This window comes from Carassius carassius, chromosome 27, assembly GCF_963082965.1.
Source record: "Carassius carassius chromosome 27, fCarCar2.1, whole genome shotgun sequence".
NCBI classification, from domain to species: Eukaryota; Metazoa; Chordata; class Actinopteri; order Cypriniformes; family Cyprinidae; genus Carassius; species Carassius carassius.
In genome coordinates this window covers 5,887,186-5,914,802 of record NC_081781.1, presented here as the reverse complement: position 1 = coordinate 5,914,802, position 27,617 = coordinate 5,887,186, and the positions used below count along the sequence as shown (strand labels likewise).

The window sequence follows — 27,617 nt, the reverse complement described above, 5'->3', positions numbered from 1 at the left end:
GACACAGAACAGCATACGTTGTTTCCGTATGCAATACTCTCCAAAATGCCCCGGCAGGGTGTCGCAGAGGAGACAAATTGTTGAATAAAGTCGTTATTTTTGTTTTCTTTGCACACAAAAACGCATAAAAAATATCTTAATTTGCGTTCCGAAGATGAACAAAGATTAAATAATTACTTCCCAGTAATCATTAATAATGATCACTCCACTTTCCAGACCACAGTATGTAATCGAAGCGGATGTAATCACAACTCCATGTTCTGTAATCAAATACTGCTTTTGAATTTTTTATTCCGAGAGAAAACCGGCCATTCTGTTCCATGTGCCAATCATCTCAGCACAGAGAGGAGCAGGTCCTCCACACTGGATCCCTGTGTAAGAAACCAGCATGGACTGAGACAAAGTCTTGGCTAATGAAGCCGCTCAGGACAGTATGAACTGTCTGCAGTTCCCGAATGTACGTGCTTGTCACTCACAACCATTTTCTCTAATAGAACTCGTAGGGAAAAGGCCTACTCTCCTTCTATATTTTTCTCCACAATGTCCACCAGTCTGATTGTGATTTGGAAATAACCATTTCCCAAGAGTGAATGAAGCCACTGTGTGATGGTCCCTGCCATGAACTGTGCAATTAAATAAAAACGCATTAACATTTTTTTAGAAGTGCAGAAGAGCATAGAGAAGTGGTAGGAAAGAAGAAGAAACACGTCAGTCTGGCCCTAAACCCTTGTGTGCTCATTTAGCACAGTGGCTGCTGAACCATGATGTTCTGTCAGTATACAGCCTCACTATTAATGGCCCAACAAAAGTCATATTCTTAGCTGTGTGTTTGGGGCACAGGTCAGAAACTGAATAAAAAAGTGACTAGCAGAGGTGTTGGGATTTTATTTCATTGAATTTGATAGTCTTTGTTAGTAAGCAGAACTTTACCTTGATGTGATAATGATCGGGATGATGGCGTCATCACCAAAGCACCAGCTTAATATCTGTTTGTGTTGTGGCTGTTGGAAAGGAAGCCATGTTTTTAAAGTGTTCTTTGACAAAATGTGTATGGATTGTGTCCCAGAATCCAGATCGTTTAGAAAATGGATCATTCCACTTTCTTAATGGGGAGTGCTAGGAGATGTGGTAACATCGTTATATGAATAAGTCTTGTTTCAGTGGGGTTATGCGGTGTATAAGAGGCATTTTTTGTATTTCTGTTTTGAGGAAATGTGTTCTGTGAGATGTACTTTGGGATATGTGCTCCCCTATGGGAATGGTTTGTGCCATTAATGTCTATGTCTAATAAATTTATTTAAAATTAATGTCTGGCAGGAAAATTGCCTAAATAATCAGTAGGTGTGTTCCAATTGACAGGGTCCCTACGCAGTGCTCACTGCTCCCTACTGCCTTAGCACGGGATATCCGTTGAAGTGGACTTCAATGACAACAATCACTCATTTGGAATGCCATCAAAGAAAGGCAACAATGGGGTCACGCAGATTATTGTATAACAAATTTTTTATTTATTTTATTTTAGGGATTCACAATAATTGTCGGCTGATATTTTATGTGCATCTTGTCAGTAAAGCTAGTTCTGTAATCAGCGGTAAAAACATGCACAAAATATGATCATGCTTTGGCGCAGCTTGTCAGTGAACAACGGCTTTGTGTAGTAAATGCTGCTACACGTGAAATCACGCACGTGTAGAGATTTACAGCTGATTACAGAACTTGCTTTACTGACAAGATGCACTAAATATCAGCCCATATTTATGTACATCCCTATTTTATTTCAAATTTAAATACATATAAAATAAATATACAATTATGTATCTAATAAATCGTCAAAATGCAAATGTTTAGACTGTTAACAGATTGTCGTGGTCTCATCTCATGCACTTTTTCCAACGCGCAGCCTCGAAGTTAACTCTCTTGAAGTAACGTAAATAAAATAAATTACAGAGCCTCAGCTCTTTCTCCCTGGTTTTACTTATTTTCACCTATTCATACTATACAATATGCAAATGTGACATTCATCGCCATAACCGTTCATAAATACTCTAATAATAACATTTATTGCAACCCCTACATTAAAGAGCCTTTAAAAACTCTTCAAACAGCTCTGCTTTATCGTTAATTCTGACTGGCATGGTGCAAAATGACTGTTGGGTTATTCTCCCTCTCCACTTCCTGTAAAGTGATGTATCGACATACCCTTATTCCCTATGCCATTCACATTGGCCTTCAAACTGAACATGTTAGCTCCCTTTGAAATGGAATCTCACTTAAAAATGGCAGAATACCCTGTGAAGTCCACTTACGGTCGAATGGAACGCACCTGTTTGTAACTGGAAACGTTTATTAACAAAATTGTTGTAGTTGTCATTTGTGTAGAAGTTTATATAAATTTTCACATAGTAAATCTTGAATATTTATTTACACGACCATAATTAAATAAAAAATGTCATGATGGAATTTTATAGGTTGAGATTAAACCGCTGGGTCAGTTATCAGGGTAAAACAATCAAATCTATGCCTAAAAGGCATTTGAAAAGCAGCAAAACTATATAATACACAGTAAAAATTTCCAAGGCCTTTTTAAATCTAAACATCTTTCTTAAGGCAGTCACTTCACCTTTCTGCTATCTTTGTAACACCTCCTTGCATTATTTTCCACACTTATACAAGTGCGAGTTAAGCTCAAATCACATAAAAATACTGTACTTTTCAAGCTGGCTCAGTTAATATGCATGCATTTTTGAGTACATAAGCAATCAATGGTGCAATAAAAAAGACACCTGGCTCTTTTAACAATGTAAGACAAGACTGCAGCTGCCATATTGCAAATGCCATTCATTTTTATAAGAGTGAACTCTCTCCTGCCCTTATAATGTCTCCTATTTTTAATGTGACCTTCATAAAACAAGAAGAAAAAAGTTGCAATCTGTTAGTTTTCATAAAAATCAACCCCTGAGACATGAAAGTTCCCATAGTTTGAAGAAACTCCCATCTGTTTGAAGAGGGTGATTTCAAGTTAATGATTGTAGTGTTTGCGTGTGTTTTTCTTCTGCCAGTTGGCTGCCTGCTGGCAAACACAAATTGGAGCATCTTTGGTACTAAATGGTTTGATGCTTTTAGGATTCAGCAGACAGCTGTGTTGCCCCGGTGTTTGCACGTTCAGCCTTGAATTAAGTGACGATGGATTCCTACAGACGCTTGGGTGGAATTACGGTCTGGTGTTGATGGACATGGCTTATGTGCATTTTGTTGGTTGTCTGAAGCCCGTCGTCCAGTGTCACAGCAGGCTTCAGGAGTTCCTGCTGCTTGGGGATGTGCTTACACACAACTTCTTGCTGAGCAAGAAGAGTCTTCATGTTTTAGCTGTAATCACCAGCCTAATCTTATTTTTGAAGTTGTGTATATTGCTTTAGAAGCTCTGACTAGAGATTGTGTCAGTCCTCGGAGTTCACTGATACAGTCTGTTTATATATTTTCCTCATTACAGCAGTGTCACTAGAGGAAGTAATATTTTACTGTTTGTATTCAGTAGCGACAGTACCCTTCTGCTGAATCTACAACCCTGCGGCAAAACTATTTATTATTATCATTTATTTAGCTGAGTTGTGAGCTTGAAGTCTGAATTGAATATGTTGAGGACAAGATAAAATATAGGACAATAAACCGACAACACGACTTTATGTAGTTCTCTTTGGTTGCATGAACAAACAAATGAACAGCACAATCAGTGATGTCTGATTTATGAACAAGTTGCTGGTTCTTTTTAAAAATAATTTTTAAATGACTCATTTAAAGGATTAATCACTCTGAGTTGAGTTTGCAAATTATTGGCATAGAAATGGAATAAGTCATTCATGATAAGAATCATTCAGAGTGATTACTGGGTCAACTGACTCATTAAACTGTTTTTTTCTCGAAATGAGCCAAGAATCATAACTATTATATGTGCTAATGAATCGTGAGATGGTTAAATAATTACTTTCAATTTGTATGTCATTATGCAATAGGTTTTTCTTTTCTTTCCTGATACAAATATTAATTTGATCTTTCTCAGTGCTAGTTTTCGTACATGTTTAACGCTCCTTTACTAAAAAGGTTAAATATGAATTAAGCTATTAATTGTTCAATTGTATATAATTAAATTAACACAATATATGCAACCTTCAGATACAGTATATTATTTCAAGTGAACATTTTGTCAGCATTTAAGTATTTTATTCAAGACAAGTAAAAATCAATGATGATCAATATTAAATGATTTTCTTTCTACGATTTCTTTCTATGTAAATTGAAACTACATAAATTTCAGCATTGTCCTGACTGCATGATTATTAGTTATAAATTAAATTCCGTACTGTTTGAGTTTTACTGAGTAGGTGTGTTCTTAAATTAGCTTGAAACTTTCTTAGACTTTAGTTTGTATCCCATGTTTGATTAAATTGTAGATGTGCAGCATGGGATCAAAAGGACAATTCTTTAAAAAAAAAAAAGGTCCTGCCAAATAATGTTCTTTTGAATTACTGTCCAGTATTTATCAGCCCAGAATAAACATGGACGATTGAACCACCTTGCAGATGCTGCCAATGTCAATTCCCTGCCAAATATGTAGCTCTGGAGGTCAACCTTCATTTCCATAATACCGCTTCCAGGAGGTTCTCTCGTCGTAATGACTTTCTTTCAGATCCCAAATGAGTGGCCATCTGTTTTACAGACCTTGCTGAGATGTGCTACAGCATGTGATGTTACCGTTAAACATTAGGGCTTGTTTCTTGTTTTTTTGCCCCTGCTTAAGAATGGCCAGTTGTTGGTTTCATCGATTAGTCCATAACATGAACTGAGATGGAAGATGGTTCAATAGTTGATTGTATTTTCGACGTTGGATTGTTATCGACCCACAACCTTCTCGAGGGGTACAACTGGTCATAAGATCGAGTCTTTGTATTGATAGATAAGCAGGCTGGTATCCCATCACCTCTAACCTGAGGTCACAACATGCTCTCAGCAAGGGATTCATTAATGTGAATAGCTTTATCAGGTTATTAAGTGCTGGTTTGTAATTTACCAGTGTAATTGGAATAGATAAGATCTGTTTATAGTGTCTAAGAGTCTCTGTTAAATCTGTGCAGTGGACATCTTGGAGGATAAGATTGTATAGTTCTGAATTGGGTTGGCATTCAGAGGGTAAAACCAGTCATGTAGGGGAAAAGCTTTTGGGATGTGAATGTCTTACCGAGGGCTGTGTGTTAGAAAGCTTCGAAGTGAAGTGATTTATGACCTTCTCACACTTCCTCACTGGGGTTTGAGTCCTCGAGGGCCTGTGAAAAGACACAGCAGTGAACAAATATGCTGTCCTTTCACCTTTTGATTTGCATCGTCTTCATGTAGAAAACCTTTATTTGCTTACTGTTTGCATCTGCCTTCTGTGTATTGAGTGTTGTGTTTAAGGTTTATGAAAACTTTGGGCTTCAGCAGAATGTGAGCTGCAATCATTGTGGTTACATGAATGTGGTCATAACCATGCTGATTCTAAGAACTGTACCGGCAGCACAACTTTCTTATTTATCAAGTATAAATGTTACTGTATATATATACTCACCTAAAGGGTTATTAGGAATACTAATACTGTGTTTGACCCCCTTTCGCCTTCAGAACTGCCTTAATTCTTAATTCTACTTCAACAAGGTGCTTGATTTCTTTAGAAATGTTGGCCCATATTGATAGGATAGCATCTTGCAGTTGATGGAGATTTGTGGGATGCACATCCAGGGCACGAAGCTCCCGTTTGAGCTAAACCATTTAAAAATGGTTTTAAGTTTACATTTCAGCTCAGTTAAGATTATTATTATTATTATTTTTTAAGTGAACTTGTCAAACTGCTGTGTGAAATGCGATGCAGTCGAAAATTGCACCAGTACAAAAAGTTAGTCTAGAGCCCTGAAAAACAGTGTTTATTTCATTTGTGTTATATTGTATTTAATTTCTGCTATTGCTTGTAGTTTGGTTATATTTAGAAAAGGTTTTTTGCACTGAGCCCATAGTAGCAGTAAGGATGGGCGTTTTCCACAAATATCACATTCGAATATTTGAGCTCACAAAAAACGAATATTCGAATATTCGTTTATTTAAATTAAGTTTAATGAGTCAGACGTTATTTTTCAGCAACATTTGTTTTCGTCATTTTGAACAAGCTTACAATAAGCTTGAACATTACACATCGTGTTTTGTAGCTGAAAACCTTTAACAATGCGTGCAAACAAACAAAAGGACAGATTAAAAGCAAAAAAAAAAAAAAAGTGAACAAAGAAAAAACGTAAAGCAGCCTGCAGCAATTAGGCTATTGTACAGAATGTAGCTTACACTTAACTTTTAAACTGTCAGCAAATCTTTTTTGCTTTTTTTCTATTGTTTCAAATGTTCTTGTTAAGAAATACGGGCATGTAAACATGATTGGGGGAAAGTCGGCTCCTAGTCTGTTAACAATAAGGCCAGCCGCTGAGAAAACGCGCTCTGACGATACAGACGTTGGCGGGACTCACAAATAACGGTGTGCTAAGCGAATCAGTTTTGTGAAGCGCTTCGTGTTTTCGTTTACCACTGAATGGGATCCTCATCTGGTGGAATACATGGCTCCAGCAAGAACTGTTCCCACTCGTCTCGGCTGGACTCTCTGTAATCATCGCTGGAGAACTGGCTCAGCCTTTTCCGACGAGTGGGCATTGCATCTTCTTCATCGTTGATGGCGGCGGCTGCATCCGCACCACTCGCATAAAGGGAAATGATCCGATAATGTTCAAAAAAGTTTTTTTTTTCTTACTTCTCTCATGTTTTCATCGAGAAACCTGAGATGTTTGTGCCGAGGGTCTAGGGCAGACGCGAGAAGAGGAGTTTTCACTGCATTTTCCAAGTTAGCAGTGTTTATTTGTTGCTTGAGAGATGCTGCAACAATGTTCTTGGATCACTTTCTGTGATTCTCCGCGGCATATTTGAAGCACTGTAGAAGACCGCAGTTCTTTTAGGGGGCGTTCACATATCGCGTCTTTTGCATGCTCAAGTTCGTTATTTCCAATGTAGGCGCGCGGTATGCGCGCTCATAATGGAAGCGACGCGGTCGCGACGCGGTCGCGACGCGGTCGCGATGCGCACGCGGTGCGACGCGGTCCCGTTTTTTCCAGGCGCGTCCGCACAGCATCGAGTTAAAAACATCTAAACTTTCAGAATGCTACAAGCGCACCGCAGGTCATGTGACAAGAACTAAACATTCAGCTTCATCCTTTCCTGTAACAACGTTGAAAGCTCAGCCAAGATGAAGGAACAGCTGATGATAGCTGTATATGGATTGCCATTTTTAAATAAATTTAGTAGCAGAGCTACTGAAAGCGATTTTTTTTGTGCTGCAAATCCATTTATCCTTTGCTGAAATTTCCGTCTTCATGGAGAGAACGCGTCGCTCAGGAGCGCTTCTGCCCGAGCGCTTTGGAAAGAACGAGAAAGCGGTGCGCATAGCCTTTTCCACGCCTTATTAGGCGCGATATGTGAATGGCCCCTTAATCATTCATTAATTATTTTTTGCTTGCATACACCTTCAAATATGCCGTGGAGAATCACAGAAAGTGACCAAATTAGGTTTTATTGTGAACTTTTTTTTTTTTTTTTTTGCGAAATTCGAATATCATTTTTATTTATCGAATAATTAGAGCAGAACGAATATTCGAATGTTCGACTATCCGTGCACATCCCTAAGTAGCAGCCAAAAAAAGTCTGAAATAAAGTTTTAACAGCTTTATTTTTTTCTGCATTAATGTAAAGTACCTTGTTTGTTTTGTTTCCTAATGAGGATTTACATTATTTAACCACATCAACTCTGGGGACCCACCGGTGGGTCCAATATTGCATATGCCTAATTCTCAAAAAATCTAAATAACAGCTGAAGTGGTTAACACACTGCATATTTTAGCACAGAAGGATTAAAGACTGTCTTGACTGTTGTCATATCTTAAGATTACTGATCTTGTGTGTTACTAAATTATTTTTTTCTTCTTAAATTATGTAGTTATTTAAAAAAAGAAAAGAAAAGAAAAGAAAAGCGTAGGCCTATTTTTTTGTTGTGAATGTCCCTATTGAGGAACAGGATGGGAAAGTTTAAGATAAAAGTTCATGTTATATGTTTTGGTTGCATTTGTGAGTTAATAAAAATTTAGATGGCTGTTTAAAATAGCTATAAAATATAATAATGTCTATATCTCGATCGATATTCTCCAGTATCGAATTGTATCAAAACCGTATCATAGAATTTTTTGAAGTATCAGCAAATATCTTATCACTGGGTATTAAAATCGATATCATATCATATCGTGATGAACCATCCGATTTACAACCCTAATAAATACACACATCAACATGCTTTAAATATATAGTATTGATTTAACGTATTGCATTTTAAACGTTATAATGTTTTCTAACAATCCTTCGCAAGATATTTGAGTTCTGTTGTTATTTGCCAGTAAAACACTTTTACTCATGGCATTTCTAAAAGCCAGTCCACTAGGACCTAATGAACATCTATGAAACCTACACGTCGATCATATTATTATGTACATAACCCCATTCTCTCGGTTCACCTTTGCTGCTTGTATTTGCCCAGCTCATGTCCTTGTACTCCAGTATTGTAGGTTAGCATGACACTCTCATCTTTGTCAGTTTCCCTGACTTTTATAAAGCGTAGCCTACAGTAACCTGTGATTTTGGTTTAGGGATTAGGGTTGTAATGTAGAATGATGACTTTTACCAAAGTAGTCAGAGTTGAAAAAGCCATGTCAGAACATAAAACTTTTATGATGGGGTGACTTTATGATGATTTTGCAGCATGGAGACTGTTCTGCCTAAAGAGCAGTGTAGCTGCAGGAGGGAGTGTGCTTTGCACATTTTTATGATGTTTTGTTTGATTAGCACATCCTTTTTCCTTTTCCTGTTTCTCTTGACACCTCGTTGTAGTCCTCTTTCACTTGTGGAAATGAAGGAGCATGGCATGCTTTTATCTCCCACATGTTTTTCTCCTGACGGATTCTTGGAAGTGAGATCCATGTTTTTTAAAAGCCAGGTATCCGAAAGTAAATATATCAGACATTCATGTTTTTCCTGTTAAAACAATTCTCACCGTCTGACGCTTGCAATAACTTACCCTCTTGGGGATTTTCCATCATTTCATTGGCTCTCACTAAGCGAAAGGCGTGTGAATGCTCTGCTGGAGGTGTTTGAGATGTTCATTGCAAATATTACACACAGTAATTCTGTCATGTTGTGTCTTCAACATCATAAAACAAAGCCAGGACTGTTAAATGTGGAGCACAACTGGTTGGCAGCTTTGCATTTCTTGAAGATGATTGCATGCAGTGCCAGATTTTAATCACTGAAGTACAAAAAGCAGTGTCGCCCAACCTGCTGCGTTCATAATCCGTACAAATGCAAAAACTGCTAGCGAGCATCTCTCATGTTGTTGAAGAGTTATGCCAGTTGCCATATGCTATTGGTTTCTTTCACAAATTAGTTTCATAACATCAGCACCTTAATTGGCTGTGTTAATTTTTCTTTTTATCATGTTGTTGGAGAATCTTGCTGGGTAATGATGCCTAAAATGGTTCTGTAAATTGACCTGAAATAGGACAGATAGATTGATATGATTGTTTTTCTTTTGCATTTTGAAATCTGCAGTTTTCAATTAAAAATGCAAGGGGGGAAAAATTATATTCTTTCCATCTCTTTTTTTTATTGTATTTATTAATAAAATGTATTGAAATTATATGAATCTAAAATAAATAATTATTAGTTATTCAAAACAAATTAAAATATTTTAATTAAATAGTAAAATATAATAATAATAATAATAATAATAATAATAATAATAATAGCAATCAAATTGGTATAATAAATTTTTTTTTTGTACATTTGTCAAATAAAATACAAATTGAAAATGCTATTTTTGAAGTAATAATAATAGAAATAGAAATCAAAGTTTTGAATTCAAAATAAAAATACTGTTATTGAAGAAATAATAATAATATAAATCATAATTATAATAATAACAATAGGAAGCAAATTGTTTTAAATTCGAACTTTTTTGTAAATTAAAATTTAAAATAAAAATACTATAATTGAAGAAATAATAGTAAAAAGAATTGTAAATTTGTAAAATACAGTAATGCAAAATAAAAATACAACTTTTGAAGAAATAATAATAATAATAATAATTATTATTATTATTATTTTATTGTAATAATATTAATAGTTTTATGTATTATTATTTTTTATTATTACAACTACTCCACATTATATTAATAAGCTACAATTTATTGCACTAACATGTTTCATAATTGAGTTAACATTGTCCCAGTGAATCAGAGGTTTTGTTCACAGTAAACTGATTCAGTATAATTGATTCATATAGAACTAAAGAGCCCAGATCTGCTCAGAGTATTTTCTTGGTGTCTTTGACAACACCAGAGAGTCAATGAACGTCAGTCTTTCTTTTATCCACTTTTTCACGTTATCTACTAAAATACGTAAGTTATCTGACATGGCCTGTGTAAGATCTGTTCATCTTAACCTTGGCTTCCCTTTGAGGGTGTTAACTCACAAGGTTTTTATTTGTTGTAGCCATGGTTTGTTTGCTCTCTACACAGGATTTTCTCTTAGGAAGGGCATTAGGATCCATATCTCAAAGGCTCTCAGGTCTTTATCATAAAGCTATCGGTTTATTTCAGCTCTGATCCTAGAGGTAACCCCACAGGAAGCCTTCTCAAATGGTTTGTTGTCATATTTATCCACAGGTAGTCTCAAAGGAGCCACCATTGTGGATGCGCTGGACACGCTCTACATTATGGAGATGTATGATGAGTTTGAGGCTGCTACCGAGTGGGTGGAAAGGAACCTGGACTTTAACATGGTAAGACTCAAGCCTTTTATACTCATTTTTGTTGAGCCAATTGATTTTTATCCTTACAAATATTTCTTTGCTATAAATTTGAAATGAAATTTAAACACTCAGTGATAGAACAGAATGACTTTTTGATGAAGCTTTGAGAAGTCATCTATGTTGTCTTCAGTGTTGACGTAATAAATGAACAATCGCACATTTTGGGAGCTTTTAGCATCGTCGCTTGTAAATCGGCCATAAGATTCTGACTCAGGAGTCTGGTGCTAATATTTGAGGAGACTTTCCACATCTGAGCCACAAAAAAATCTCAAAGCTTCATAAACTATCTTGTCTCATGCTTTTAGCCATTTTTCAGCATGACATTTTGATTCCAGACAGATACAAAATAAAATATTATTATTGAAAGAAAGATAATAGAAATAGCAATCAAAAAATAAATTATTTTAAACAATTATTTTAAATTCAACTAATTTTTGCAAATCTGTAAAATATAAAATAATACAAAATAAAAATACTATAATTGAAGAAATTGTAGTAGTTGTTATAATAATATAAATAATAGAAATAACAAACAAATTGTTTTAAATACTAAAAACTACTTTTTGTAAATTTGTCATACTATTATTGAAGTAATGCTGTTATGAATTAGTAATACTGTTGCAATACAGTTACTGATGAAATAATAATATTAATGTTTGTTAACTCCATGAATGACAGTTCAGTCCAGATGTTTGTTTTTGTTTTTTACTTAAATGAGTTATATTATGAGGAATCCCTTGGTATAAAACATAGCAGGACACAAAAATGCAGTCAACACATTTATAATATGAAAAAAGTATTTATTTAAAATAAGTTCTGTTATTTGAACTTTATCCAAAAATACTTTGTGTATAATTACCCCCAAAATATTAAGCAGAGCAACAGTTTTCAACATTGATAATTAGAAATGTTATTTGAGCAGCAAATTAAAAAAATGTTCTATTCAAATAGAAAAAGTTATTTTTAGCTTGTAATGATATTTCGCAATATTTTTGATTTAAAAAAAAAAAAATCCATCCTTGGTGAGCAGAGACTTACAAAAGCATAAAAATAATCTTAAACCACAAATTTTCAACAGTGGTATATTTATATTTGCATAATAATTTACAAAGAAAATTCACATATAATTGTAAAAGTGTTTTTTCTGCTTTTTATGTTACTCATCCAGGTAGATTTTCGAGGTGAAATTATCTGGCTTTTATAACGTCAATACCTCTTCAGTAATATGAGAAGTGCTGAACTGTTTTATCTTCAGAACTTCACCCAGTAGGGAAATAGAAAGAGACTGAGAGCAGCAAATGAAGGCAGAAAGCTGATTAATCATGAAAAAGGGAATCAATACTGCATGCAGATCACCCCAGAAACGACTAAATAAAGTTGATGAACGAATTAAGACGCAACATATGCAGAATAAACCAGACAAAAATAATGCTTTGTTTGATGTTCGATCGGTTCTCTGCGTCTGTATGGTTAGGTAATTTCATTAGATATTCCGCAGGGGTTTTCCGTTAGTTAAGCATCGGAAGTCCTTCAGTACATCCTAGTGCCTCAATTCAAGGCAAGACAGAAGACTGTATCTGGGTCCAATCCTTTAATGAAGAATGTTAAACAACTTTTAATTGAAAGGCTTTTCTTTCTACCCTCAAGCAATTCCAACAATGAAAGAGTCCACAAAAATCCCCTGTGAAACAGTTATTAATATTCAGCTTGTCTCTGGAATACTAAGCAACCCATTTCTGATGCACAAAAGCCTCTTGTTTTAGAAGAATAATTGTAGCCATTGGAAGTTTAGGCATGAGGCTTCATTTGACCTCCGCTATCTTCTGGTTATCTTTGAGAAGCTAAAAAGGTGTTTAGCTGTGTAAGTAAAGGCTATCTGTGAATCACGCATACATTATCATCGGCTTCAAGGGTTTTCCCAAAGCGGGAATCTCTTTGGCAACTCTTTGATTATTTTGGGAGGTATGATTAATCTTTGTTTATCCTCAGTATTTTAGTAGTCCAGCGTTTTTTGGTTTATCGGGTCATTCCTGAATCCTCATTACCACATTGCGTTGTTTTACAAGTTCTGATCAGATTGCTTGACGGAGAAATGCGAGCCTGGAGCAGAACGGAGGAGGAGAGTCACTTCACTGTATCAACAATCCTGATCTCTCATCTTTCATGCTGTGGGATTCTTTTATTCCTGTAAAAGCCAGCATCATCGAAGGTCAGATTCGCACACTGCTGTAAAAGACCGCTATGTTGCAGCGTCCACAAATCCCAACTGGACTCGAACCCGAGTGAGATAACCTTTCAGACAGAGACACTATACCAACTGCTGGATCGAAAACCTCATCAAAAGCATAAAAATAGAAACCCCTTCCCTTTTTATGAGTCCGAACAATCAGAGATACGCCATTAGATACAGAACACGAGCACAGTGCGGTTCATTGCGTCCATCTGTTTCCATTCTGTCTAGTGCAGACTCATCTGAAGTTTGCATTAGAGATGTACCGATAATTGAAAAAGTTATTTATTTATGACATAAAGGCCTATTTTATTGCTTGACTGCTATTTATAGTCTTAAGGCCACTGAACAGGCTTAGGTAAACTATATGTATGTATGTATGTATGTAAAAGGTGTTTATTTTATTTTATTTATTTGGGATTTTGATTCATTTTAATTGCAAAATTACTTTGCATAAATATAATGTAATTATATTAAAAAAAGTACTATTTTAATTATTATATTATAATTATTTCAGTAATAGTAATAAGATTTTGTATCATTTTATTTTACAAAAAGATGTATATTATAATTTTGTTGTATTGTATTATTATGTATTGCATCATTATGCATATTATCATAGTTTATATGCTTATTTATGCATTTATTTTCCATTAAGCTGGAATAATAATTTCTTCCTTACCATTTAACTGAACACAAACATCTGAATCTGAATTAGTATTCGTCATAAACAAAACAATTTTGGTTGACTTAATCTATGGGTATGTTGATCGACAGTTTTAGTTCTCTGTATCTAAACTGCCCTCCAGTCTGTTGCAGATAAGTTTTATTTTATTTTATTTTTGTCTTTCTCTCATGTTTTTTTTCCTTTCCTTATCAACATCTGAGATTTTAGTTTTTTTAATTTAATTTTTTTTTTTTTATCTCAGCAGCTCTTTAATAATTGCAGAGTTTGTGGAGTCAGTGGAGGTTTTACTTTGCTGCCTTTGCCTCTTCTATCTTCTACTGATTCCCCATTGACTTTATACATATTCATATGTGCAGGGAGACTAATTCACAAGAGTCAGAAGTGAACTTTTGAAGAGCCTTGTGAAGGTTTTTGTGGGTATTTTTGCCCCACTTTTTGTCTTACACGTCAGTCCAATTCAGGGCCAAGCAAAATGATATTTTCAGGCTTTACCGTTTCCACCAATGGTTCTGACCGGTTTTACCAAGGAGCTTTCAATGTTTACCTGAAGTTTTTTTTAACATGCACAAGAAAGCATTTGTCATGGTCTTTTTTTGCCAGTTTCTGACAGATCCCTCAATAAACCACAAAAGGCTTGAGTCATCATCTGGAAACATCTGGTGCACCGTTGTCGCTGGAACTGTTTAAGCATTTGAAAGGAGGCTATCCATAACACCCAATATCACCCCAAGACATCAGCCATTCATCTTGCCCCGAACCGGATATTTACCAATGTGATCCAAGATATTTCTCTGCTGCGCCGCCTGCGCACCGTTATGAAATTGTTTTGATGGTTCATGAAGCCTATGCGCTAAGCATTAAGTGGGTCATTATTGTTTGGTTGCCCAGAGACGATGCAGAGACGCAAATATTTCACCTCATAAACCATCAGGCGAGTCTACAGACGTCTTGCTGTGGTTAGACTGTATAATGCTAAATGAGACTTGTGGTTTCATGCCACAGATTGCATAGTGCCAGATTGCAGTATCTGAAATATTAAAGCAATATAATGCAAACTCTTCCAAGTACAATTGCTGCTGTAAGGTACTTAGTTGAGTTTAGGTTGTCCAAGCACCCAAAATCTCCTTCTTTTTTTTTCTTTTTCTGGTTTTAAATAGTTTAAAACTGTTGTTCTGATACGTTTTAGACCTTATACCATTTTCTAATTAAATTAGCACTCTTAGCACTTCACCAACAAGAAAACAAAAAATAACATTTTATAATTTTGTTGGAATATACTGCTTTAAATGCCACTAGGCAATGTTTTTACTCAAATGGATGTTTAAAAAAAAACATTGCTGTGAATTTTTTTTTTCTGTTTTTCGTCACTACATTTTACTTGCTGCTTGCTGCTTTGGGAAGTAAAAAATAAATAAAGTAGAATAAAATATATAAAATTTACACTGTAAATATGGGCTGTGGATGATGGGTCTTGAATAGATGAATGAATATTAAAATAGCAAACAGAAAACAGTAAACAGAAATAGGTGAGTATACAATTAAAATTTGTTAAAATAACTAAATGTATAATTTGTATGTTTATCATAATAATAATGTAATTTAAATTTTTACATTTAAAGATTATTTTGTATATTAAGAATAGGCTATTTTTTTAAATATATTGTACAGGTAAAGTACAAATATTTTATAACCGTTAATAATTATTTTTTTCATGTGTACCACCTGTCTGAGAAGCACTAGTATAAAACTATGTATTTAAAATCATATTGTCAGATGTAATAGTGCTGTAAGTATTCTCAAGTGCAGATAAATAGAAGTATAAATATGAAAGTATAACATCAAAGAGGTTTTCTGTTGAAATATTAGATTTTGTTATTGTTATTATTTGAAGATACTCTCAGAAGCGTCCTCTCTTTATAGCTCTGTATCCTGTGTGATGTTTTTGTTCATGTAACATGCGCCATAGGATCCCCGTTTCCCCAGCAGCCATGGTTTACCAGATCCGCAGAAAATATCCACACTCAGATTTCACCCTCCTATGGGATCTTGTTTGTATCCGTGCTCAATGCCAGCAGAGCTTTATCAGCTCTGTTGTATTGTTTTCTTTCTTTGTATTTGGTGTGTGAGGGCGAGGTGTGTTTGAAGTACTCACACATTTTTCCCTGCGATTGTTACACTCTGCAGTTCAAGGTGTTTTTATGAACTTAAATATTCACCTCTTTTTGTTTTGCTTTGTTTTATTCCCTCAGAATGCCGAAATCTCCGTCTTTGAAGTGAACATCCGTTTTGTTGGAGGCTTGCTGTCCGCCTATTATCTCTCAGGCAAAGAGGTATGTAAACCTGGAGTGTACAGATGTTTTTTCATGTTTTACCAGACTGAATATGTGCTTATGGCCAAAGGATTTGATATGCAAGCTGGCTATAATTGACACGCTGCCTGAAGGTAGCTGGAAGCTTGTAGCTGGCATTTGTTCTCTTCACGTTTAAAGAGCGTTTCCTTGAATCTCTGTGTGAAACTGTTGGAAATCAGTGACATTTATAGTTGGCAGGACACAATAGGCCTCTCAGGAGAGCCATAGGGGCCTCAAGTCTGTCTTGTCCCGGTGGTCCGGCTGTTTGCTCAGACATTGAGCCAAGTCAAACAAACACACACACACATGCCATCCCACTTAGAGCTCGTTTTGAGATCCCGGCACATTCAGGAAGCTCTGTGCCCACTCTGCTAAATTGAAAGCCTTTTTGAAACCAAAAAAAGATGTTGGACTCTGAAGCGTGACCTGAAGCACACACACAAAGCCCATTTCCAAGGCTTCATTGAATCAGGCTAATGCAGAACTTTGCTCATATTTCCGATCTCCCCTCCTGTAAATTAGATTTTCCCAGAAGCATCTGGCAGAACGTGAAGGATCTGATTCAAATCAGAAGAGTGCTGCTGATTCTTCGGGGCTTTCTCATTGTGTACCGTGGCAAATGGCAAATGTGCTCTCTGTGATAGTGTAAGCTTCCATTTGTGCAGTGCAAAAAAAAGCATTGTCCAGAGAGGGAACAGCTCACTGTGTAAGCTTCATCGAGCCTGTGCTCGTGCGGTTGTGTTGATGTAAGGCAGACCTTTCAGCAGAACAGACATCTCTCATCTCCACTGTGACTCTTCCTCCTCCTAGCATAGAATAGCTAAAGTAGTGCATGCTGAAGAGTGATGAGTTCCTATGGGTAACGTGTTATTGTTCCTGGAGGGGTGACTCAAGCTTGAGCTTGTACAATGTTAAACAGTTGTTCTTGTATTGCATGTTTTATTAATGGTCTTGAAAAAAGGAGAAATATATGAGTAATATATATCCTTTTTTTGTGCGTGTGTGTTAAAAATCTTTCATTCAGCAAAGATGCATTAAATTGATCAAAAGTGACAGTGAAGACATTTATAATGTTACATAAGATTTCTTTTTTTTTTTTTTTTTTTACTGATGCTCTTTTGAACCTTCTATTTACCAAAGAAGTCTGGAAAAAAAAGATAAGTAAAATGATGGTTTCCGCCAAAATATTAAGCAGCACAGCAGTTTTCAATATTTATAATAAGTAATGTTTCTTGAGCACCAAATCAGCATATTAGAATGATTTCTGAATGATCATGTGACACTGAAGACTATGTATGTTATATATTAAATAAGCATGCAGTAGTTCATTTTGCTGAATAATTGAATGGATTTGGGAAATTGGATTAGGCTATAGAATTTCATTAAATTTGTATTCAAATAAATTTCATAATTTTTAAATTAATTTAATTAGTCACTGTTCAAACTGTATTTGAAACTTCAAGATCAAATTATTGGTCACACTTTATTTCAAGGTTTCCTTTTGTTCATGTACTTACTGTTATAATAACAATGAATAATGCATAATTATATGCTAAGCCAAACCCCAATCCTAACCATAGTAGGTACATGTAATTTATTAATTGTACTTAGTACTTATGTGTATAATTACACTGTAGCAAGGATAAAGGCACTTAAAATAAAGTGTAGCCAAATAATTTATAACAAATGAAGATGTCTACAATGATGTATTTCACTAATGCTCTCACATAAAGCATTCATGCCTATTGAATGCCATACAAACCCTACAGCACAATCTCTACAGTTGACACATAATAGCATCATACCGCCCAGCCCAACCCAAAGCTTTTAATGAAACATGATGACTTCTATATGTAATCCCACGCTGAGATTCTGTATGACGGGTTACACAAGATGGGTGTGTACCGAAACGCTGTCTGTTGAAGTGAATGGTTGGATGTCAAACACCGTTTCAGATAACAGTGGAGGTCTCTGCTATCTCCCTTGTTGAGAATAGTCTAACAGTGATATAAATCTTTGAACACTACATTATTGTTCTCTCAGCAAGACGCAAGCTGGTTTCATCACCGTGTATTGATGGGTGAGGCACGACATGGTTGAATAGAAAGTGGGCAGCACAGAGTCCAGGACTCAAGCACAGCACTGATGAAAGTCCTTCAGTGTAGTAATCTCACACACTCAGGATAATGAGATGCCCTCCTGCCTACCTTCATAATAATGTGTGCCCTGAGCTGAGAAATGTTGATTACAGGAGATAGCCTTCAGGTAGCCAGCCGCTCACATTGTTAAACCACATCGAGAGATCTTGGTAAATGTGTCTGGCTTTAAATTCTGACTGGGCTTTGGAAAATGTAATCTTTTGGAGACCAAACCTATTATAGGAATCCTCGAACACCGCATGACTAAATCATCACTGGAGGATGTTGGCCACTGCATCTGCATAGAGAAGACATGTTTAGGTTTTCCTGAGAAACTTCCGATCGATATAGTTTCCACTTCTGCCAGGCAACATGGCCGTTTCTCATTACCCTTTCACATATACGCATGCATATAACGTAAAGCGTCTGGATGTGTTGAGGTGGTGCTAAAATTGAAAAGCAGTGTGATTTCTTCTCTAGCTGCTGACAGCTTCGGCGCCTTGGCTAGTACTCAAAGCAGGACTGGGCTCTTTGATGAATCTTTCATCGTCTTGAGATACAGCCTTCATGCAAAATGCTGCACATGCTACTCAGCATAGGCAAAGCAGACGACCCCATTCATAGATTGCTTCAGAAGCTGATGTTGTTTGCTGTGATTTAGACCAGCGCTGGGTTTCCTCTCCTGAACGATGAGAGGATTAATCTCTGGATGATTTATTCCTACATTATTTACGCCCGGATGGTTTTCCATCATTGACATGAGCAGCCTGGGACAGAGCCACCTGTCAGAACACAGCACTTAACTCCTTAATGGATCACATATCGATTTTCTTTTCTTTCTTTTTTCTTCTTGCTCTATAATTCATTTTACATAACCTCTGGCAAGTCCCATATGTTGTGTAGATTTTTCTGTACCTTGACAGAGATCAATGGCTGCACAAATACTTCATTTAAGTCCAGCTATATGATAGCTCATGTGTTTTGTCATGGATGACGTGAACATTTGTCTAGACTGCTCTTTTCCTTATTATTTGCAAAGTACAGTTCTGGTTGAAAGTTTGTGAACCCTTTGCAATTTTCTATATTTCTGCATAAATATCACACAATCCATCATCAGATTTTTGCACCTGTCCAGAAAATAGACAAAGAAAACCCAGTCTATCTCTATAATCATATATAAATGTTATATTATATATTATTTATATATATATAAATATATATACATATAAATCAGGGCTTAAAGAGCAGAACCTTCACTCTCAACCAAACTAACATTACCCAATGAGAATTGTTTGCTCTTATAAACATGAGGCAATTGCAGTCGATATCATTGCCAGAATAAATTTACCGGGAATTTTGAAAAGTTCCTGTTCACACATGTTCTCCTAATGGTAACTTACCGGTAATTTAAAGACTGTATGTGTGAAAGGGGCTAAACTCTTCCTCTGTATACTCTGAATTTGAATTGCTTAACGTTCATCTGGGAAAGCAATGTGCATATCTCAGTAGATTTGCAACATAAATCTTCTATAAACCTTTGCAAACAGAGGAGAATACATCAACCTATTTCTAAATATGCCATTTATTTTTCATTGTGATTTCAAAATAAAAGTTTCTGAGTTTGCATGTGGCCAAATATTAAAATTTAATGGATTTAAACATTGTTTAATCAAGGTGTAAAGTGTAACGTCACCAAGCCATTGGTGTCCTCTACAGGTATTTGTTAATACACAATGTACTTAAGTTGGTTATGTTCATATTATATATAGGCATATTACATTATAGTGTTGTGCGATATGGTCATTTTTCAAATCGTCATATCATCAGCCCGTGAGATCGACGATACACAATATTATCGAGCATGGGTGGAGCAAGAGAGAGACTCTTTGTTCTTGTCATAGCATAACTATTGGGTGTTTTAAACCGCGCAGGTGCGAGAGAGAGAGCCTATGGAGTCACCAATAATCAAAAAAAAAAATACTTTCAAAAATACTGACTGATTTAACTAACGTTAAATATAAAAATACTGTATTTAAAACAGCAAGTTCATACATAGTCGGACGCAACTGTCATATCGCATGTCGGAAGTTATCAGTCTAAATGTTCTGCAAAATCAGTCAACGGTGAAAATCAATAGTAGATTTAATTTAAAGTCCTACAGTTTAACACTAATATTGGGCATAAACGAACATTTAAATATAAAGTATTTAAAACGGGTAAGTTGATATATTTGTAGTAAAGTTGAATTGAACTGATGCATCAGTCATAAAGGGCTCCGGACTGCGCGCCTCATGACAAGCTCGACGCACTGCAACAGAAACAAGAATGAGATGCATTCTAACATAACTGTGGCATTAAACTCAGTTAGTGAGGGCTCGTTTAATATATTGCACATACAGTATATAGGCTGTTTAGATTACTTGTTAAAGTGCAATTAAATACCTTATATCTGCAGACGATGTACGTCTGTTTGTGGATGGAGACTTTGTAACGGCCAAAACTCTTTATTTTGCATGCATCACATTATAGTGCGGTGTGCATGAAAATAATAACAAGGCGGCAGATTGAACTTATTATCCATAGTGGTTCTCACGTAGTCCTTCTACGTCATCACCACATAGTGTGTTTTATAAATTAAGTGATCAGTCTTTAAGAAAAGGACTACGTGAGAACCATGCACTATGGATGATAAATTCGCTCTGCCACCTTGTTAATTATTTTGTCTTTACTTTATTTGTGACACCAAGAGAGAGTTAATCTCTCATGTATGAGAAGAGCGCGTTGCCGTATACCAGCCATTAAATGTGTGGGACACCAACTCGTCGTTTTCTATCTCTTTCATTTCATGGATTTAACGAATTATCCGAGTCAAAGCGTTACAACTTCACCGACTACATGCTGTAATCCTCCTGCGCGTGCGAGGTGTGTGTGTGAAATGTGAAATAGCTGGGCAATTTAAAAGCCGAATCATAATAAGCAGTCTAATAAAAATAAAAATAATAGTTATTATTACTATAATCTAATACATTAATAGGAAAATGAGCCTAATATCATCTTGATTATCGACAGAGAATTCTGCTTATGTCGATATCTCTGACGATCGTCGATACACGATACTATCGTCTATCGGCACAACCCTATTACATTATGTATTTTAACAGTGTTGTTCAATAAAATCATGTAATAACTTATTTTTTTTTATTTTTTTTGAGCCAATTATTATTCCATTACTTTATTTCCTTAGTTGATATATAAAAAGTCATACTAAAGCCTGGTTTTCACTTAGGTCTATTTGTGTTACTAAAAAAAAAAAAAAAATCAGATTACTCAATATTAAAAATAATCAGTTACTTGATTACCTAATTAGTAATAAGTTACAGCCTTATATTAGTTACAATATTTCAAAATACATCTGCATTGTTTTATTTTTTGTAATTAAAAAACAAATATTTTTGTCATTTATAAATTTCTTAAAAATAGTATTAGAATATTGTCTTGTTCTAGTGAACCAAGTATCTGTATTTTGTCTCATCTTCTGAGCTAAGTGTATTGTCACACCCCTAATGTGTAGACGCGCATCATTTTCCAAGTGTATGATATATTTTTCATTCTTAAAGTCATTCATATATTCATTAAAAAAAATCAGTTTGAATAAGGAAAGCAATAACTTTGCCATAGTATCCTTTCAAATGTTAAAGTTGCCACAGTCATTACATTGCAATCCCCCGATCTACCCCATCCCAGAAAAAAAGTTAATGCTAAGGATTTTTTTTTTTTTTTTTTTTTTTTGCGCTTTAACCCCCAGATATAAGTGTATGTATGTGTGCATTATTTATTATTATGTATTATTTTTTTAAGTTGCATACAACTGTATTTATCCCACTTTAGTGGTTTTGGTGCACCAGTAAAACATCTAACACACTCTAGTAGCACTAAGGTGGGATGAATAGCCGCAGTCTGGAGCCCTAGCATACACAACACACTGTTCTGAGGGATAAAAGTGACACAAGCGTAGGTGCTTTATTGGGTGCATGTTTACACTAAAGCCATGTGACTAAACCCTTCATCCTCATTTTAGTTGCCTAGCAAATCCCAAACAATGGCAATCTGATAAAAGCCGCTTAAGCAACATAATTACATGAACTGTGAAGCATTCGCTGGAGCTCCGCAGGCAGGGCAGAGCAGGATAAATGATATCGTCAGTGCTAATGATCATAACATCTGTTTCATCATAACTGCTGCCCAGACCTTACTTCAGTCTCAGTTTTTCTGCAGTCGTCTCCATATATTCTTTCGGGAGGATTTGGGGGTGGGAAACACTGGTATTCCTCAGTGTTGCGTCTGGAAGACTCAAACATATCACAGCTCATTAGCAGTCCGTGGGCCGATGGCTCGTTATTACCGTTATTTTTCTGGAATGATTAAAAATGCATTTGACTTGTTTACAGTAAGCAGAGGAAATTAATCATCCTCACTCGGTCCACAATCATTTGTTTCTGTCAGGAGACATCTTTACTGTAAATACACACAGCATTCTTTTGTTGTTTGCTAAACAATACTGAAACTGTCGCATGCATCTTTAATGCCGGAATGCTGCGCTGAGTGGCATGGCTATTGTGTACCGTTCACATAATGCAAACGCCATTCCTCCTGACAACAAAGAGCTCTCGGAGTTTTTAATGCGCCATTTTCAATTACACAAATTTGCCTATTTCTTGCTTTCAGATTGTTCTCACCACCATTTTTTTCCATAATGGAAGTCATATGGCGATTAACATCACGCCTGTTGCCAGCTGTGCTGAGCCGCCACAACAATTTGAATGCAACAAGCAGAGAAATGAAGCTTTAGAGAGCATCCCATAAAGCAGCATTACTTAGCTGCAAATGCATAATTTTTCTCTTGCTCTAAGGTAAATGAGTTGTTTTCCGCTCGTTCCCGCAAATACCCCAGACGCTCGGCGCACCTGCTATTAGCAAGAGATCTTCCCTCCTCTGATAGAGCATGACAAGCAATTTCCTCTGTACAATATGGGGCCCTACTACACGGGGCCTCATGTTGGCTTACAAAACATCAAGTTTACTTTGTTTCCAGCTTCCAGCCGGGATCAGTCGGCATAAACTGCAACACAGTTAGTCTGCATATTTTAGGCCAGGAATAAACACGCTGAGAAATCTCTGAAGCTGTTCGTTTCAAACTTCCAAGCTTGTGAAGTCTTCAGATGGCAGCACGTGGCCCCGAAATGCCTCTCACATTAACCTTAGAAACCTTTTAACAAGGTACATTAGATGTAGAAGTGCAAAAAGCTCCAGCTGTCACTGATTTACCTCTCGGTTTCAGCACTTCCGTCTCAGCTGTAGCTCCACTAGATCTCTTACCGCCCCGTCATGCACCGTTTTTCTTTTTAGTACATCCTAATGGAATAAGACATAGTTAAAGTAAAATACTAGTCTCAAATGTTCTTTGTACTTTCTGGAAGCCATACATGCACCCGACTTGCACCTTGATTTGATTGATGTGGAGGATAAAAAGTGTATTGAATGTTGTGTTGAGATTCACAAGCCTGTTTTTCCAGTCATGTGTATTCAGGAACGGCTCTCATACCATTTTGACCTGCATCCTCCAGCATGGCAAGAATTCGCTCAGGTGGAGGTGATTTTGCAAATGTCATTTGTAATATACTGACATGTTCAAGAGACTTTGAGAAATTCCTAACTTTATTTATTGATGTAATAATTTTTTTTTTTTATTTTGGCATGTTTTGTTTTGGCATATTTTTAAATTTAGTTCACGATGTTCCCTCATGGCTAAAACTTATACGAGTCTTTCCACACCTTCATAATAGACCTTACACATTCCTGTCCGTTTGTCACAGCATCCTCTGGTGTGTCAGCTGCACTGCTTATCTTCAGTGCCGCATTCCCTGAATCTTCATATCCCGTCACATGGCATCAGCGTGTTTGTGTTGATTTGTAATTGTGGCAGAAGAGTGTGAATTAAGGAGAGTAGAGCACCACTTGAGACTTGAGGTTTAATCAGGTAATGACCAGGTACGTCAGAGTCAATATCCCACATAATGGCCTGTTTGTGTTGTTAATGTTGTGAGCTTAGTTGAGCAGTTAATCGTTGTTATAGCAGGACCTGATGTTCTTTAGCATAGCCAGCCAATTTAATTAATTTTTTTGTACATTTGCACGGTTGACTCCTTCTCTCATGGCCTTCTTGTTCCCAGTGGACCAGCTTTTCCTACTATTAAACGCAAGGCCAATTTATCCCCCATCCCTTGAGTTATTTCCTTCAAATTCAACTCTGTTTCCACATTTCAGAAATGTAAAATGGCGACCATACGTGAAGAATATGATGGTTCTTTTAACATACAGAGTGCTGTGAAAACATATTAGACCCCAAGAATGGTCTATTTTTTATCAATTATGCAGTTCAGAAGAGGCCTGGAAGAAAGAGAGAAGAAAGCAAGAGAAGAAAGAGCAGGCAGAGGTCTCAGGAGGAAGCTGCTCTCAGACTTTGTGTTTTTATCCGTCTTTGGTACGTTTGCAGGGCTATCTGCACTGAGAGATGAGCTGCAGAACACAGGATTTCACAGGCCTCCCTGGACTTCATCAGATTGGAGTCTCTTTGTATATCCATAGGCTACAGTATGTCAGCAATGGGAATTCCTAATTAGGTTTCCTGTCATTGTTAATTAGCATTGGTTTAGTGTGTATATAAATAATATATATATATATATATATATATATATATTTTTTTTATTTTTTTATTATTTTTACTAGCTAGCCTAATATTGAAGCTATGCAAAATGATTTGTTACTCCAATGGCATAATTTTTCATCCACAGATTTCAAAACCACAGCTGTTTCAGTGCCTAAGTTAGAGAATTCAGCGCTTATACTATGACTAACCAGGGGGGGCGTTTATAAAATGTGAAAAAAACACTAACATTTAAAATTTGAGGTCAGTATTTTTTTTATTTATTTTTTATTGAAGAATTTTTTTTTTTTTTTTTAAAGACATTTATGTTGTTATAATGTTACAAAAGTACAAATATAACAATAAAAATGTTTCTTGAGCACCGAATCAGCATATTAGAATCAATATTGATTCTTAAATCTCAAAATAGAACTTTTAGTCTACACTGTTTCAGTTGATGTGTGAATAAAATATTACTATAACATGCCAACTCCCGGCTAATTTTTAGTTTTCTTGCTTTTAATAAGAAACTATTTCTTATCTTTCAAATTTCTGTTTTATTGGTGAATTCAATCAATAAATTCATAATTACCTTTAGAAGTTACTGTAAAAGCTGTTTTATATACACAGGGCTCCATACTGCAACCAAATAGTCACATTTTGCAACCATTTTTCCTGTAGATTTTTTTCGGCAAGCAATGTCAACGACAGCAAATTTAGTTTAGTTTTGTTTTCGTTTTCATTTGTTTACCTCACGTTATGCTATGGAGGCTCTCTTTTATTTTATTTTATTTTATTTTATTCCTCAGTGTTTGCTAAACGTTCTGTATTTTTTTAGTCTATATATAATACAGCATGTGGTGTATGCCATGCCTCATCTTATTCGCTTTTGTTAATAAATGTTTTGTATGCTAGTTTCTCATTGCATCTTACTGTTTTGTTGTTGTTGTGCTTTTTAATTAAGAATAATAATGAATCCATTTTTTGTTTTAGCCTTAAAAAACTGAAAGGTGTGTAGATGTATTGATGAAAAAAAACGTGTTGAATGTCAACCACTTTCGTTTCCATGTAACTATTAAATATGATAAAAGTTCATCAGCATGCGTTAATTGATTGCATGTTGTAGCACACGGATAAATAAATACATAATGAAGAAAAAATAATTACTACCAAATCATGTGCTCATGCGACCAACTTAGAAAGTTAGTCGCAAAAGAGTGACCAGTGGGAAGAATAAGACTGGAGCCCATACACATTATAGTCGTAGTCTGTCTATGTTGTTACAGTTACAATTAAGCCTTTAATTGTAACCTTGAATAAAAAGTAATAGCTAATAGTAAACAAAAGCTCCTGTATCGTTGCATTAGCCAAGATGTATATAAAATAATAAATTTTAATACAATTTAACACAGCTGACTATGAAAGCTGTTAAGGGGGTCATATTATGCTTTTTAAAATTTTCTCTTTGGAGTGTTACAAGCTCTTGGTGCATAAAGATCTGTAAAGTTGCAAAGACTAAAGTCTCAAATCCAAAGAGATATTCTTTATCAAAGTTAAGACTGCCACACCCCTCTAAAACGGCTCATTTAAACACGCCCCCACATGTCTATGTTCCTATGTGGAAATATTTGCATAATGCTGCCCAAATGTTCACACAAAGAAAGAAGGCGTGGTTTCAGTAAGTGCAGTTAGTTTTGTAACAGCCATGTCAGGGAGATGCTGTGTGTTTCTAGGCGAATGCAAATGCACTTTATTTGGCCTTCTGAAAGTAGATGCATTTAGGAGAGAGAGAGTGTGTGTGTGTGAGCGAGCTGTCTTAACCGTCAGTGGCTTGTGTACTGCAAACATATACGAGCTTCATCGCTGTGTCTGTCATGTCACTCTGTTCCCCTTTTGGGCTTGAACTGATGGTAAAACTAAGGACATTATTAACTGTCTTTACATTTATTTCGAAAGAAGAAGCTCGTGATTATGGAAAGTAGTGTTACATTTCCGACGAGTGCTTGCTGTGTTCAGCCAATCACAATGCACTGGGTCAGTTGGCCGATCAGAGCAGACTGTACTTGTCAGAAGGAGGGACTAGAAATCTACCATTTGAGAGAGGCAGGGCATAGAGGACCTACAATAATTTACAGTAATTGAAAAAGAATGTGTTTTTTTAACATTAAAGCATGTCAGCATATTCTGTTACACCAAATACACAAAATAATGATCTTTAAAGAAGCAGCTTATGACCCCTTTAATGTAATATTTCACAGTATTACTGTTTTACTGTATTTTTTTTTATGAATAAATGCAGCTTAGGAGAGCATAAAAAACTGCTTTCAAAACCACGAAAAGACAGACATAGGCTGAAAGTCGAAGTGCTGTTACGGAGCCTTCTGTAGCTGAGATCTCAATTAAGACAAGACCTGTTGTTCTGCTGTTCAAATCACACCAAGACAATTCAGGGCTAATTAGGCTATTAATGTAAAATCTGTAAATGTAAACTTGCCCCAGGGAAAAGCACTTCATATTACTCCATAATCACAGGAA

General features: G+C 35.9%; 1 protein-coding gene across 1 annotated transcript in view; it reads left to right on the top strand.

Annotated features, from left to right (window-relative positions):
- LOC132106527 (mannosyl-oligosaccharide 1,2-alpha-mannosidase IA-like) overlaps positions 1-27,617 on the top strand; it is a 112,460-nt gene that overhangs the window by 31,653 nt on the left and 53,190 nt on the right. Inside the window, exons 3-4 of the mRNA XM_059512286.1 lie at positions 10,827-10,942; positions 16,140-16,220. Coding sequence (XP_059368269.1) covers positions 10,827-10,942; positions 16,140-16,220 — 197 coding nt within the window. The remainder of the gene's footprint in view (positions 1-10,826; positions 10,943-16,139; positions 16,221-27,617) is intronic.